This window comes from Gekko japonicus, unplaced genomic scaffold (assembly GCF_001447785.1).
Source record: "Gekko japonicus isolate JY-2015 unplaced genomic scaffold, Gekko_japonicus_V1.1 scaffold286, whole genome shotgun sequence".
NCBI lineage: Eukaryota > Metazoa > Chordata > Lepidosauria > Squamata > Gekkonidae > Gekko > Gekko japonicus.
In genome coordinates, this window is record NW_015172559.1 from 951,783 (window position 1) to 968,929 (window position 17,147).

General features: G+C 42.3%; 1 protein-coding gene across 1 annotated transcript in view; it reads left to right on the plus strand.

Moving 5' to 3' along the window:
- The window catches only part of LOC107118842 (E3 ubiquitin-protein ligase parkin-like), a gene marked incomplete at its 3' end in the record, with an annotated part of 451,727 nt that overhangs the window by 259,297 nt on the left and 175,283 nt on the right, over nucleotides 1-17,147 (plus strand). The window contains exon 4 of the mRNA XM_015421222.1: nucleotides 7,687-7,770. Within this exon, the coding sequence (XP_015276708.1) occupies nucleotides 7,687-7,770 (84 nt within the window). The remainder of the gene's footprint in view (nucleotides 1-7,686; nucleotides 7,771-17,147) is intronic.

Consider the following 17,147-nt stretch of genomic DNA (forward strand, 5'->3'; position numbering starts at 1 on the left):
TTCGTTTCGAGAACAATCTTTATCAGACTTCAATTTCCAGTGGTCCTTTCACAGTCTAATTCACCACTAAGGTATCCAAACATTCAGGAAGGCTTCTAACAGCTCTTATCACCAACCATTATTATTTCACTATGGACTATTAGACTGTGAAAGGACCACTGGAAATTGAAGTTTGATAAAGATTGTTCTCGAAACGAACGGCAAAACTCGAGAAGTTCGTCCCGTTCTGTACATCTTGTCGACACTCTGGTGTCTGGATGATGTCCACCTGTTGAAATACAAGAATTATAAACAACATGGAAATTGGATTTCAGCATTAATTTCTTTGTGTGAACTTATGCAGCATTTCACTTTGTATTATTGTTATATGTATTGCTGTGCCCTTAGTTTCTGTTCTTCCAGAAAAAAAGCAGCCATATGCCCATGAAAGCCACAAACAGAGCCTGAGAGAGAGACAGACAGACATTCCTGTCCTTTGTGCACCACCAGTTTTAGCTAATGTAGATAATAACTGACATAATGATATTAGGGGGGGAAGTAAATTTGTAAAATTATATCATGACTAGATGGGAAGAAGGGTAAAAGATTTGGACATAAGAAACATATGAGTAGGTAGGAAGAACTGGGAAGGGGAAGAGTATGAGGTGTGATGCTTAGCTGTGCTGGTAGTACAGCAGGTTCTGCTTGGCTTTCACCTGGGCTCTGGTGATGATGACAGTGGTATCAATACCCATTCCCATAATCTCTGATGCCTGGGTCCAAGCCAAGTGGCCCTTGTGGCACTGTCAACATTGCAGGGGTCACCTGGCTCAGCCTGCTCCTAGCTGCCAGTGACACTCCAGTGCAACAGCCCACTGGGACTTTCCCCAGTAATTTAAAGGGCTGTTTCGTCCTGTTAGTCTAAGTAGCAACAAATCTCAGTATGTATAACACTGGGTTACTAGCTGGCTCATTTTCCGTTGCTTTCCTAATATCAGCTATTTTGACTTTTTCACTTCCTCAGCAGAATGACTATTTTAATTGAACTTTCCATAATGATTTCAAGATATCTATTTGTTTTTGTGTCACTGCCAGTGTAGACCACATTGCCATAAAGACAATGAGACTTTATTCTTTTCAGTGTGCCTTAAAAGGTAAAGGTAAAGGTTCCCTTGCTCGAAAGCCAGTCGAATCTGACTCTAGGGTTGCGGTGCTCATCTCCATTTCAAAGCCGAATAGCCAGCGCTGTCCGAAGATGTTTCCGTGGTCATGTGGCCGGCATGACTAAATACCAAGGCACACGGAACGCTGTTACCTTCCCACCGAAGTGGCACCTATTTATCTACTTGCAATTTCTTGCTTTCAAACTGCTAGGTTGGCAGGAGCTGGAACTAGAGACGGGAGCTGACTCCGTCATGCGGCACCTGGGTCTCAAACTGCTTCCACAGCCTGCAGTTCAGCGTCTTAACCACTTGAGCCACCGCAGCTCCTTAAGTGTGCCTTATGGGGCGCTTAATGAAACTCATCTGCCTTTGTGTTGACCACATATCAGCTTTAGAGAGATCCATTTGGTGTCCTTCAAAGTCTGAGATTTTTGCATCATGAATAATGCGGTGTTGTTTGCAAATTAGGCAATTGTGAGTGGTAAAAGTGTCTAGAACAGGGGGTTACAATGTGGTGCCTGTGGGCACCACATCACCTGCAGGCACCTTTTGTGGCTCCTGCAGAATGTTTTTATAAAGTGGGCAAGGCCAAGTGGGACTTTTGCCCAATGAAGCTTCTGACTGGCCACTGAAGTTTGTTTGGCTGTCCAGTTCCCCCCCCCCCAAATTGCCTCAGCAGTGGATGCCACCACAACACAAGGCTATTAACTGTGTGACTGGAGGTAAGCTGCAGCAGCCATTGTATGGGTGGCTGTGCTTCCTGCAGAATGTCAGAATTTGAAAGGTGAACACAGGCTCAAAAAGATTGGGGACCCCTGATCTAGAGTGTTGGGATCTGGCTGGAGAGACACAAGTTTAAGGTCACATTCACCTCAGAAACTTACTGGGTGACCTTGGGCCAGTCACTAATTTCAACTTAATCCAATTCACAGGGTTGTTGTGAGAATGTGTGTACCACTCTGAGTTTCTTGATAGAAGAACAGAATAAAATGTGGTAGGGAAAAAACAAAAGTGACAGGAAGAAATTTGGTTAGTATCCACACCTTTTTTCTGTATAATTTAACTAATGTTATATAGCACTGAAACAAATACAGATTTGGGAGAGAAAGGAAATAATTAAATATTTATCAATATTTATTTCCCTATATCTACTGTGCATACTACTTTTTCTCAGTCCTCTGCTTCTGGTTATACAGCTCCCACTACAAAAGAAACTTGTCCTCATGAGCAATGTGGTACTACTTCACAAGGTTTTTGTTTGTTTGTTTGTTTGTTTTTAACAATTCAACTGATTCATCTCTAGCAGCATGTTTGTTGACACCATCAGATAATTCTAAAAAGTCAGTGATGAATGACTCTCCTTTTGACAAAACCATGGTGATTTTTCCATAGCAAGGACCCTTTGCACATTTAACTGGCTTACAACCAGTGTATTGGGACAGATATTAGGTTGTAATTTTCTACCTCTCTGCTTTGGATCCTTAAAAATGGATAGCTGCAAGTCCAATGGTAAGAAATCAGATTATAATGATCGAAGACATATTCTAGTTAATAGTTCAGCAATTTTACAATTTTGAATTCTTTAAAAACTCTCCAGTGAATGCCATCCAGACATATGACGTTACATTTTAATTGTAACTCAGCTTTAACATTTCATCCTTTGTCACCTCCATTTGACATAGTTCTTCAAAACTCTATTTATCTAATCACATTTTGTGCAGCAAGGATTGATGCAAACTTTGATTCAGCTACTGTGCAATGTCTTAGTATTTTCTTGGCCAACATTTGCCATCTAACTCCCATGGCCACAAACAAACTACGCTGCGTGTGGCAAAATTTCTAACAGCTGTTGTCAAATGAACTATGCTGCCTTGCCCGATCACAGCTCCAGTCTCTGGATTTAAGTATCCAGAGACAAACACACACACATGAGTGCATATAATATTTTAAGTAAAAATAAATAAATAAAATGACACAATCATTTCCCATGCTAATGCCAAATGGAAGCTGATGGCAGTGGTGTGTAGTTATGGGCAAACTCCTGTCTCAGTTCACGACTGAATTTCCAGTTATGAGTACCAACCTGGAATGACTGGCCTCAAAGTTCATGTGAATGTAAAGTCTGAGGAGGGCTATGCTGTGTCTTTAGTATATTTATTTTACTTAATTTATTTCCCTACCTTTCCCCCCAAAGCAGCTTACATTGTTCTCCTTTTCTCCGTTTTCTCCTCACAACAACTTTTTGAGGTAGGTTAGGCTGAGAAAGTATGGCTGGCCCAAGGTCACCCAGTGAGCTTCCATGGCAGAGTGGAGATTTGATCCTGGGTCTGCCAGATCCTAATCTGATATTCTAACTACTATGCTGCATTGGCTCTTTCTACTTGGACAGAGAACTATCAGTGGTTCCTTACTAAGAGTACCCAGAACATTCTCTTCTGCCAAATTTGATGTGTCTAATCACTGGCAAAGCATCAAAACAGATTTTGACTCTGCCTTTTCTTCACTCACCTCATTTTACCATCTCTGTAATTGTTTAATACATATTTTGTTATGTGCTTATTTACCTCTTCATGTTACGCAGGAATACAAAGAAATGATGGAATGGATGGACAGGAATTTTTTCCTCCTTATTCTTTATTCTCATTCTTTTCATAAAACGAGAAATCGGAATGTTCAAACATTCTAGTCCTGGGAGTGAGTGAACGAATGTGGACTGGATTAGGACATTTTCAGTCATAAAATTACAAAGAATTGCAAAGAAAATTACAAATCCTGGAAATGACATATGGCATGGATTGAGCAATCAAGGTAGCCAGGAGGGCCCTCAGTTTGCAAGACCTGAGCAAGGCTGTTAATGAGAAGACGTTTTGGAGGTCATTAATTCATAGGGTCGCTCAGGGGGTTTTTTGTAGAAAAAGCCCAGCAGGAACTCATTAGCATAATAGGCCACACCCAATAGCAGAAACACATTAGCATATTAGGCCACACCCCTGACAGTGCAGCTCATTAGCATATTAGGCCACACCCCACATGTTACCAGAAGTGTGGTCATCCAACCACACCCTCCTTTTGCTTTTTATTCTGTTTACCTTGTTTGTGGTCAAAACCCAGGGCTTTTTTGTAGCAGGAACTCCTTTGCATGGCACTTAACTCATGCACACAATTCTTCATAGAATTGCACACAATTCTTCATAGAATTGTGTAACCAAAAAACCCCCAACAACCCAGGTTCCTGCACCACAGAATTTTTATTTGGTGTTAAGGGAGGTGCTTAGAGCTACCTCATGCTGGTTATCTGGAGAGGTGGCATGGACATTTTCTAAATAAACAATAACAGATGTTGTCTCAAAGAGAACAGTTGTGGGGAAAAGAGGGAAAAGGGAAATGTAAAAGGAATACTATTTGAGCAAGTATTTTGTATATGTGGGGTTTGTTTAATTCAGGAATGATGATAAGAGTGTTAAGATGAATATTTCATAGGGAGAGATGTTTGTAAACTTTCAAGGAAGCTGAGTCACTCAGATATGATCACAGACCGAGACAATGTACCACTTGATAGGAGCACTGATATTTTTTAATCTGAACTCTCATAATGTTTTTTAAAACTTTTTTTAAAATCTCATTACAGTTTTTAATTGTTCCAGTTTTCTTGAATGACAAAAAGATGACCTTTTCATCATAAACTGTGTCAAACCCCAGTAGGCAGGTAAAAGCACTGCAAAAGCGGTGGCCTTTTTATGTTGTAATCAGGAAGGATTTTCTTTTCAAGCAATGCTTTGATTAATGTAAGCTAATAATTGTAAGCCATGTAACGTGTAGTGGATTTCAGTAGTACAACTGATTTGCTGATTACAGGTTGATAGATTTCCCTTAAAACTTAGAGAAGGACAAAATAATTGCATGTGAAGTGTTCACCTTTGGGGGGGGTGTAATTAGATGGGGAAAGTTGGGGGAGGGCTATAAAGAATCCTGAGGAGGAAGATAAAAGATTGGAATATTTTATTTGTAACCAAATATCATCTTCCAGAATTCTATAAAGGGCTTCAGCAGTCCAAAATTTCCACCCATGCTCTATTGTCCCAATCTACACATTGTGTAGAATGACATGGAAGAATTCTGGATTGTATCACTCCTGACTGATTGTGGAGGATTGCATTTTTCTATTCTCCCCAACATTGATCAGTGTTGGCATTTAATAGATAGCACATCAGGGAGAGGGCTACACACACCCTTCTCCCTGATGTTCTAGTCAGCTGCAGGCAGGAAGGTGTTGTGTTTGTTTGTTTTTTAACGTGGGAGGACCATTCAAAAATATAAATTTTCTATGTGCATTCTGAAGTTGAATAATCCAGAATTATGCTCCCTCAGTCTACCACCTCATTTTGAATAACAAGTTGGGTGAGCCAGTGAGGAATCATTGGAGGCACAAGTGATATCTCTCTCTATCTCTCTCTCTCTCTCTGGTGTAGTAGTACAAAATAGTTGAGTTATTGGGCTTAAATGTATACTTTCATGCTCATTTAGCTCTGAACCTCAGCAGCTTCATGCTCTGCCACAATTACTGTATAGCACTGACAAAAACTGCTTATCTAGCCTGAAGTTTTGCTTATGATATGTGCTTGACCGCCAACTTTGTTAATAATGGGATTATAGTGACCTGAGAAGGGCACTGTTGGTCAGAGTGCAAGGAAAGCTTGTCTGGGACCCTCCAAAATGGGGGAAGAAACTTTGAGTGCTACCAGCCACAGATGATTTTGGTGGAAATGCTTTTGCACAGCATGTTACTTAAGATGAGTGATTGCAAAACAGACAAAAGAATTTCTGGATTAACCCTTCTCCTCCACTTCTGAGATACTGGTACTGAGCACATTGGAGGTGCAGCTGAATGCTCAGAGAAATGTAGCAACAATGTATTCTTGCTAAAGGAAAAAGTTTGTCTAGATATGAAAGGTGGAGGCATAGGTGGGATTTTGGAATCAGTTCTGTTCTGCTTGTAGAGTCAACTGACTCAGGCAAAGAGAGATTAAAGCATAAACACACCAGACTAGATAAATGTATTTCATAGCACAATCTAAAATACCGTATAGTTGGATGGTGTAAACACTGGTTCCAGCCTTCCTTCTGCCTTCTCTAAGAGTGTACATTTGGCAACAATTAGGTCAGGGGTATCCTCTCTGTTTGGTCCATTCCTCAGGAATGGCCTACCAGATTGGGAGAGGTGAGGCCCTCACTTGTCACCTTTGGGAAGGCATGTAGGACTTTTTGTTCCAGAGGGCATTTGATGGAGGATAAAGTTTTTGGCATTTAACTGTGTGCTTTAATTATGTACTGTGTTCTTATTGCTAAATGTTCATGATGTTAGTGTTCTTACAGCTTTTCCTGCTTTGCTAGCTGCCTTGAGTTTGTGGGGATAAGGTGGGGTGTAAATAATTTAACTTGTAGACAGGGATCGAACAGAGAGCCAATGATTAGGTAACAAAGAGCCAATGGCTAGGTTTGAATTCTAGAACCCAATTATTCCTTTGGCGTCTTTCCAGAAGAAGAATTGCTTTTCCCCTTCTTCTATTAATTTTTTTTTTTGCAACATCTGCCTGATGAAGGGTTTGCATAATGTGTTGTGTCGTTTGGGTTGGCTTAAGAAAAAAGTTTTACCTGATTTTTTTGTTTTTTCATTTTCCATGGGCCAATACAGCTGTTTACATCTTATTTTCAGAAGAAAACTGGGGACTATTTCCCTTCCCTAGGGTTAATTGAGGTTTTATAGTCCAATCTAGAGGGGTCATGGACTGTTCACAAATTGTTCCTGCTAGCTAGCCCAGGATACTGTGTTCATTTGGACTTATTAGTCTTTTGAACATCAATGGTTCCTGCCACACGGCAGGAAAAGTGACGGGTGAACTGCGGCTAATCTGAGCCGCACCAAAGTTGAGACGACTCGGCGGGATCCCATGGATCCCCTGAGCCGCGGCGCTGTCGCTCCCCGGCACAATCAGATGCCGGGGAGAAAGCAATGGTGGGAAGGGGAGGCTGGCGAACTGCGCATGCTCACACATGCGCAGTTCAGCCAGGAGCAGGGGATACGCCGGCACAAGGATGCGCCGGCGATCCCACGGCCGCACTTGCCGTGGCCCGTCAGCATGAACCACCCAGGTAGGTGGTTCTTTTTTGGTGCGGGGTTTCGGGCGGGCGGGACGGAACGGGGACGGCTGGGCAATGATTCCCAGATGTTGCCGTGGGATCGCGCCCATTTGCCGTGCATCCGTTCCGTCCCTCTCCCGGCCCATTTCCTCGCGTGTGACCGGGGCCAATATTACTCTCTCCTGGATGGCCCATCGAGTTTCCTGCCAGCTGTAGCAGCTTCATGGAGGTTTGTGACACAGACAGAGATTAGTTCAAAACATGGAGAAAAAGTATCTGGGGAAGTGGGATGTCTCCCATCCCCACAAGGGTCAGGGGAAGATAAAGAATTGTGAAAAACTAAAAACGGTTTCACCCCAACTGTATCTTTAAAATGTCCTTTACTCTTGTTTTGTCTTTTTAACAGGGTCCGTCTTGCTGGGAAGATGTCATGATTCCAGACAGAATAACTGGTGTTTGCCAGTCCCGAAACTGTAATGGGGAAGTAGCTGTAAGTGACTGTCAAAATGTCATGATTATCAAAAAGCAGCATGAGTCACTTAGAGAAATTAAATACAAGGACTAAGTTGTCTTGTGTTGTATATTTTAATAGAATTGTGATTGATGAAGGTCATCCACTTGAAACAATATAACATCAATGTTTTAGAAATGACACTGTAGTGAAATCTACTGAAGTGGAAATCTAAATTGTCACGTTTGGTTGTGTATTCTCATAATATGTCTAAGTGCTACATCAAAATGTGCACATACATCAACAGTGTGGTAAGAAAATGACCTTTAAAATAAGATAAATGTCTGTTTGAACTTGTAAATACTACAGATGGTCCTTTCAGCACATCAGCAGCTTTTTTGTACACAAATGCTGCTGCTTCAAATTGTCATTTACTAATTACAATTGCCATCAAATTTTGCCTCAAGTGAAATATGAGGTGAATTTAGATGTGTCTGCCTGGGGAAGCTATCTAAGGAATTCTGAGGGAGACTGAAAGTGCATCAGTAAGACCAGAAACAAGCTCTGGGGATTTCACACATCTCTACTTGGGATATTTTTGTAGAAATAAAATGTACCTTATTGTCAGTGGAGTGTTTGAGCAAGCAACAAAGCTGTCTTTGAAAAACATCCTGGATATGTCATTTTTGCCAGGGTTTATGTATCATGAACAGAACTAAGCAAGCCCATTAATTTCACTGAACTCTGTCTATAGGAGCTGAAGCATGTCTAACTCTGAGCTGCTTTGTGGTATCATTTTAAATTATTATAAATATTTATATTCCACCTTATCTCCTTGTTCTCAAAGCAGCTTAAAAAAGAGAGAGAGAGCATGTTGGGAAAACGCACACAAAAACCAATCCATCAACAGTCTATCGACAAGGTAGAAATAACACACAAAGCAACAGGTTTTGCTACATAAAGGTAAAGGTAAAGGTTCCCTTGCTTGAAAGCCAGTCGAGTCCAACTCTAGGGTTGCGGTGCTCATCTCCGTTTCAAAGCCGAAGAGCCAGCGCTGTCCGAAGACGTTTCCGTGGTCATGTGGCCGGCATGACTAAACACCAAGGCGCACGGAACGCTGTTACCTTCCCACCGAAGTGGTACCTATTTATCTACTTGCAATTTCTTGCTTTTGAACTGCCAGGTTGGCAGGAGCTGGAACTAGAGACGGGAGCTCACTCCGTCATGCAGCAACTCGGGTCTCGAACTGCTGAACTACTGACCTTCCACAGCCTGCAGTTCAGCGTCTTAACCACTTGAGCCACCGCAGCTACATACTGAGAGCCAAAATAAACACGGATGTCACTGTATACTGCGAACTAACATTTGAAGGCATGTTGAATGGTAATAGTATTTTAACATTTATCCAGACCAGTCCCCAGAGTTTCCGAAGTGTTAAATATTCACATCCCATGCTGTGTTTGATGCTTCACTGATGAAGTCTGCCCATCCTACCACATGCCAAATTGAGTTCCAAGCAACCTTCTAACATGTAGCAAGGGATGATGATTTAATTTCAGCAATGTAAATGTTCTCTCCGGGGAGCCATTTCACTTGCAAAAGACTGGGAACAACCAGTGCTTTACCTAGAAATCTGACTTAAGCATTTCATCTCTGTGCCAAAAAGTGACTGCATTGTGATTACATTTAAAGTATGGCATGGCCCCATGCATAATTAAAGCTGGCAAAATAAATCTGGATAGAACTTTGGAACAAATGCTCTTTAAAATGTACCATGATCATCAATGGGATTTAGGACAAAAGGTTTGAGACCTGTGTTTGATTTCCCAAATGCTATATATCACTTCAAAATACTTTGCTTCTTTATACTACTCGGAAGCATTGATTGACTGTTTCGAAGAACGAAGCCATTCAGTCTAACCGCATTTTTTATTATTATTTGCCTGTAGCATTTTAGATTTCCCTAGGCAAACCTGCTTCAAGATAATCCTGGATTATTTGATGTGATCCTTAAATTTACTCTAGGATTATAAACAGATATATCTGAGTATGTCTCAATCCTGGGAATAACCTTACTAGGTCCTGGTAACCATAATCCAATTGGTGTAATCTTCTGAGAACATGGTATCTTTATCCTACAAGATTTTGACTGATTATTGTGATGGTAAGCATTCTGATCTGTTCTGAGTATTTAGGTACAAGGTAGATGGGGGCACTGTAAATACTTGCTTTATAATCTGAAAATAGAAATGGTTTTGCCTCAGAATATCACCCTGCTATGAATTCTACATAGCTAAACCCTAGCTATTCTCCTATATTTTGCTCAAAGTATTTTGAGTCCAGTGTGGAGGTTCCCACTCAGGGTAGAACATCCAAGGAATTTTCTGGGAAGCAAAAATAGTTTTAAGCTGCTGAAATTTCTTGGTGTTGTGTGAAAGGTGTATACAAACACTCCAAATCGCTACTGAATTTAACATTGTGTCATTTCAAGGATAATTTGGGAGTTTCTGCTTGTAAAGGCTGATGTAATAATCAAAAAGGGTATTGATGAGATTTCCTGAGGAGTGCCACACATCTCCACCGGCCATTAATTATTGCTGATGTAGATCCATAGTAAGAGAGTTCGAAATGCTTTTAAACATTCTTCAGAGCTTGTGCTTCCTACTATGTAGTGTAGAGGAGGCCCATTCCAGGTACTCACAGACAGCGCTTGTCCAATATGCTGATTATTCATAGCAAAGATAACCTTTCAGTGGTACCTTGCAATACGTGTAAATCTTCATTTCTGTCTTGCTGTTGTTGAGAGTTTGATTAAGGGTTCCAGGGAGGAGGAAGACAGGATTTATAGCTGTTCAGTAACCTCTGCAAATGCATCCCTTTCTGTTGATAATTAACTGTTCACAATACATGTTCAGAATGATTTGGAGAAATGGGCTGAAGAAATCTCTTCCCCTATAGCCTCCTTAACCCCATGAAAATATATTCCTAAGGAGTGGGCATCCTTGAAACAGAATAGTATTGGGGGGGGGGGCTACAGTGAGAAGGGGAAATTGCAGAAATCAGTTCCACACTTCTTGTGTGAATTCTTCTCTGAAAGAAGCAAGATCTTATGTAAGAGTGATCTCTGACATGTACCCTTTATTTCTGCAACCTCCTCATACTACATACCACTATATTCCCTGGCAACTAGAGGGTACGGGGGCGGGGGGTATGGACAAGGAGGGGGCACCATCAGTTATGGTGTGACATCACGTCCAGGAAAAAACCCAAAGTGCTGTTGCACCTCTTTAAGAATCACTGGATACTTTATGGTAAAACTGTAGAGTCCCCAGTGATTCCTAGAGTATACTAACATCACTTCTGGGTTTTCCTCGGAAGTGATGTCACACCATTGCCTACATCTTTTTAAAAAAGATTATTGTTCTCCCACTGGCTTCAGGAATGGCAGTGGGAAGCAGGAACCAAGGGTATGGGATCCCTGGCCCCAGGCAGAAAACTGGGAGCTCTATTCCCAATGGCCCCTCCCCCATTTGGAAAAGCATTTCATGGGGTTAAGGAATTGCTGGGTGAAAGCAGAAAGAACCATTTGTGAACTTCTTCCAGTCATGGTGTATATGATCCATCAGTATAGGAAGCAGTAAGTGAAGACAAGCAGGGTTACAAGCACTGAGGACTTTTGATTAAAAGTTCTCACGTTTATCAGTTCAACTTGGTGCTCTTCTGTGGTGTCTTGAGTGGTTCTTTTGTGCCATCAACCTTCAGACCTGTCCAAACACCTTCCCCCTTCAAAGTCTAAATGAAGCGTATTTCTATCATGTTTCTGGGGTGTGTTTTTCCCCCTGTATTTTTCTTTTCTAACTTGCAGTGTCATTATGGTCCACTGTTGGTGTGTTTCCTGAGGGACTGCAATCAAGTATTGTCTGGTAATCTGTAATGGTATTTGTGAGGTTCCAGAAGCGGCTCTCCCTGGTGTGCGGTCATGCTGTGGGAAGCAAAGAGGGGGCCAGCTGAGACCTCAGAATGCAAGCCATGAGGCTAATTCACCCTGTCAGTGCCTGCTCCCAGAAGTACCTCACTCTGTGTCCATCTCTCAGCCTCCAGTCTCGCCTTCCTCCCCAATATCAGCAGTCCGGCCCTTCTTATGCTTCCCTGTGCCCATGCCCATCCTCCCACCACCCATCTGAATGGCCTCCCTCCCTGTCTGTCTCCTGTCCCATCTTTCCCATGGGCCCCATGGGGGCCATATTTACCAGCTAGGCCTGCCTTCTGTCCCTGCCAGGCGTGGCCCACCGCTTGGTGGCTGGTTGGCATCTTGGGAGTCAACACCTTCACTTGCGTGCTGGGCTGTGTTGGGGTTAGCCTTCCTCTGGTGACAGGAAATCCAGGCTCTCCTCCTCCAGTTCTGCCCGTCTCCCCTGGACCTGGGTTCTGGTGCAGCCAGAAGGTGGCTTGCTTGCTCACATTCTGCTCAGCCGTTTGGTGGGGACTGTGATCAGCCCATTCGGCAGTGGCTGTTGGGACGAGCACATTTGGGCCCCAGGAGGTGACTCACCAATCTCCCTTCCTCACCCAAGTCGCTGCGGAGTGGAGCTGACATTGCCCAGCAACCTTGGTCGTTGGTGGGTCCAGGCCATGTCTCCTCATCCTGGGCCACTAGTCATGTTCTTATCTCATGTTGGATCTTCCTCTTTTCTTGCTGACTTCAACTTTTCCTAGCATTATTGTCTTTTCAGGCCATGTCTCCTCATCCTGGGCCACTAGTTATGTTATTATCTCATGTTGGATCTTCCTCTTTTCTTGCTGACTTCAACTTTTCCTAGCATTATTGTCTTTTCTGGTGTGTCTCCGCATAATCTGGTCAAAGTACAATAGCCCTAGTTTAATTTACAGGGGGAGTACAGGCTTGATTTGATCCAGAACCCACTTATTTGTCTTTTTTGGTGGTTCATGGCATCCATCAAAGTCTTCTCCAACTCCCTATTTCAAATGAAACAGGAACAGGAACTTTCTTCCTGTCAGCTTTCTTCATTGTCCACCTTTCGCATCCACGTATCTATGTGCAAAGAAAGAGCAACAGCTGTAAATAAAACAAAGCTAGTAGGTCTTGTTGATCAGCTGAACAGCATTTAGTGCCATGATAGAAATGGGTCAATGTAGCAAAAAGTGAGGATGTACAAAGCCTCGTAAAATTTTAGAGAATCAGGTTTGTCTAAATAAAACCTTCCCCATAAGACTTCCCTCTCAGTTAAAATATATGGTAGTGTGTATTAAATAGATTCTCTGATGTGAAGTAAATTTTGTCATGTGATTGTAGGACACTAAGATCTCTGAGGCAAAAGCGAAAAATAGCAACAAAAATGTTTTGTCTGTGTTACAGAACTTTAAAAGAACACTTCAGCAGGCAAGAGCTTCCAAAAGCAGCCAAGGAATAGCTTGGCTGAGGCACAGGTACTTATTCATTCTGACTTATCAGATCAAAAACTTTGAGTAATTAACCACCACTGAATGCCAGCCTTTTATCATTCAAGGCCCTCTTGTTTCGGACAGTTGGAAGATCAAATTCACACCTCTGACTTCCAGGGGTTCTAACCACACCAGTCTGCCCTCTTCCCAAAAGTCAGACTAACCAATTACAGGTCTGCTCATCACCAAAGACAGGCCTAAAACAGTAAGTCTGTCCTCTTCCCGGGGAAGAGCTAACCCTATTCTGCGCTTCTTTTGAGGCAAAGGTATCCTTTCTACCTCTTCTGTGTGGCTGAGACAAACCAGAAAGTGTCAGCTACTGCAGTCACCCCTCCTACTCTAAAAAAGGTAAAGGTTCCCTTGCTCGAAAGCCAGTCGAGTCCGACTCTAGGGTTGCGGTGCTCATCTCCGTTTCAAAGCCGAAGAGCCAGCGCTGTCCAAAGACGTTTCCGTGGTCATGTGGCCGGCATGACTAAACACCAAGGCGCACGGAACGCTGTTACCTTCCCACCGAAGTGGTACCTATTTATCTACTTGCAATTTCTTGCTTTCGAACTGCTAGGTTGGCAGGAGCTGGAACTAGAGATGGGAGCTCACTCCGTCATGCGGCACCCGGGTCTTGAACTGCTGAACTACTGACCTTCCACAGCCTGCAGTTCAATGTCTTAACCACTTGAGCCACCGCAGCTCCCACTCTACCCGCTCTCTAAAAGGCAGTTGGATATTAAAGCAGCTTTCAAATCAGCTGAAGCACTAACTGAGCTGATTGGCTCAGATGAAGTGTGCATGCACATGAAAGTTTATACCCAGAATTAAACTTTGTTGGTCTTAAAGGTGCCACTGGACTCAAGCCGACTGGCTGGTTCACCTTCAGGGGCTGGACAGCCTCCTGACACAGTTGGTGTCTGAGGAAAGGAAAAAAAATGTATTGGAAACATTCATTCTAGGTAGGTTTGATGGGGCTTTGTTTCTGGGGGAATGCTCTAGTTTTCAGTATACAGATTGAAAACTTCATTTCCCTCTTGAGAGTTCTGGCACCTCTTTTTCAAAAAAAAAAAAGCCATGAAAGTGTCCACAGAGAGGAGAGAATCCTTTTAAGCCTCTTTGATTTCTAACAGAAAGATTGACATTCCTTTTGCTAGTTTCCATGTCTAGCCATGTGGGTCTACAGTTAGGAGTGCTACTGGACTCTGAGTGCTAGATTTGAGTCCAGTAGCACCTTAAAGACTGACAAGATTTTGGGGGAATAAACCAAACAATACACAATAATTCACGTAACTTGGAAGTTTAAAGGGGTTTTTTTTATAACACACTTCAGATAAAGGAACACATTTAATTAGTTTTTTAAAGAGCCATTTTAAACCAGACAGCTAAAAAAAGATGTTAAAGACAAGCACTAAACAAATGTCCTGGTGTAAAATAATCATCTGAATTTGAAAAAAAATAATAATTCAGAGAGGAAGGAAATAGGGTGCCTCAGATAATAAAGAACTTAAAAAGACCCCAAAATTTAGAGGTTTGTGAATTCCTCGTTTTAATGCACCTATTAATAATGATAGGGGAGGACTTCTCTTGGTTTACCTTATTTTGTTTGTTATAACATCTGAAGTTGTTGGCTTCATTCCAACAGAGTAAACACAGAGTAGTTGGAGCTTTGTGCATGTAGCCCCCCCTTTTTAGCAAAAAAAAATATATGGTGAAATCCTGCAGATCACTTTTTTAGGTAAAAGGGAGGAAGGGAAGGGGGGATGAGTCCAGCCCTGCTTTTATTCTAAGGTTCCCAACTTTCTTTTAAAGCACTACAGTTGTTTCAGGCTCAGGCTCAGCACCCATTAGAGGCATCATGCTACCCATTTATACCTAAGACTTCCCATTCTTATCCAGGTGGGAATATGTTTGTAGAGACTTGGTTCCACCCTTAAGTTGTTGTTGTTGTTCAGTCGCACAGTCGAGTCCGACTCTTCGTGCCTTTTAAAGCACTACAGTTGTTTCCGGCTCAGGCTCAGCATCATGCTACCCATTTATACCTAAGACCTCCCATTCTTATCCAGGTGGGAATATGTTTGTAGAGACTTGGTTCCACCCTTAAGTTGTTGTTGTTGTTCAGTCGCACAGTCGAGTCCGACTCTTCGTGACCCCATGGACCAGATCACTCCAGGCCTTCCTGTCTTCCGCCATCCTCTGAAGTTTGCTCAATTTCATGTCCGTTGCATCTATGACACTGTCTAACCATCTCACCATTTGCCGTCCCCGTCTTTTTTGACCTTCAATCTTTCCCAGCATCAGGGTCTTCTCCAGGGAGTGCTCCCTTCTCATTTGGTGGCCAAAGTATTTGAGCTTCAGTTTCATTATCTGGCCTTCCAGGGAACAGTCAGGGTTGATTTCTTTTAGGATTGACTGATTTGATCTTTTTGCAGTCCAAGGGACTCTCAAGAGTCTTCTCCAGCACCATAGTTCAAAAGAATCTATTCTTCGGCGCTCGGCCTTCCTTATAGTCCAACTCTCGCAGCCATAGATGACTACTGGGAATACCATTGCTTTGACCATGAGGACTTTTGTTGGCAGGGTGATGTCTCTACTTTTTATCATGCTGTTTAGGTTCGCCATCACTTTCCTCCCAAAGTTAGTAGTAGCATAAATAATGGAAACAAAAGACTTGAATGAAATTATCAGTGACCCCAGGGTATTACCCCAGATAAGAGAAAACAGCAACAGTCACTAAGATAATTGATCCCCAGAATCACTAAAGCAATTAAATTTGCCCTGGAAGAAAGAATGTTAAATATGAAAAAAGGAACTTACTATCATGTTATGTATAGGAGGAGGATACGGTGGACAGTTCTGTAGCAATGCTCCCTCTAAGCTATGGAGTCATGTGAGTCATGTGACAAAAATTCTACTTTGTGAGCTACTGGCATTAAAGTTGTGAGTGAGTGATTTGGATACTGCATAAATTAGTTTGCTCTGGAGCCATCCTTCCTGAGGTAAGACAAAAATGTGTGAGCCAGAGGCTCAAAAACTATGCGCTAGCTCACACTAACTCATCTTAGAGGGAACACTGTTCTGTAGATTAAAAAAAAAGGCATTTCAAAGTGGAAGCATGTTTTGTCCAAATAAGATGAGGATTGTGCTTATCAGTACACAACTGAATACACAGCTGAAGTAAATACACAACTGAAGTGGAAAAATTATATAAGATTTTAGGGGGAAAGGTGTAGCACTAAACAAAGAGCATTAGTAGTGAACTGATGTAATCTTCGAACATGTTTGTGGTACCTTTTTTTTGATGATTTTCAAACACTGATTATGAGTCTCAACTGATTAAAACATAATGTAAACAACAACCCAAATTGGGGAGGAGGGTGTCAAATGGGAATGTTGGAGGATATAATTAAGGCTGCTAAAATTAAGAAAATAATATAATTGAGGATTTTGGAACTCATCATCATAATCAGGAATTCATAACCTTAGAAGCTTTTACTCTTGAAGAAGTGATGGCTTTTAAAAATGTTGGGATTCCCCCTTAATTTAAGCAAGAAACAATGTGAATCTTATCTATTTCAGTAAGAGAAGGATCTTCGACCTAGTCTCTGTGCTTCACACCCATGGGATCTAGTGCGCACGCGCTGGATCAATCGGTGCTGTAGGAAGCTCTTTTAACGGATTTCCGTGCCCAGTCCCTCAGGCATGCGCAGGAACCCCACCGTGCATGCCCAGAGGGGTGGGCGCTGACATCCCGCCAGTTCCTTTCTTACCGCCGCGTTGAGTAGACTTCTTCTTCGTCGGTCCGATCCGTTTGCTGTTAGCTTTCGCCACAGCTCTTAGGAATTATTTCCAGACTTTCTTTTACTTTATTTTTGGTTGTTTGTTCTTCAAAAACAGTTAAATTTTTTTTTTTTTGCTTTCTGCTGAGGGGGAGTTTACCTCAGGCCTTCGGGCTACCCCTCCCCCTC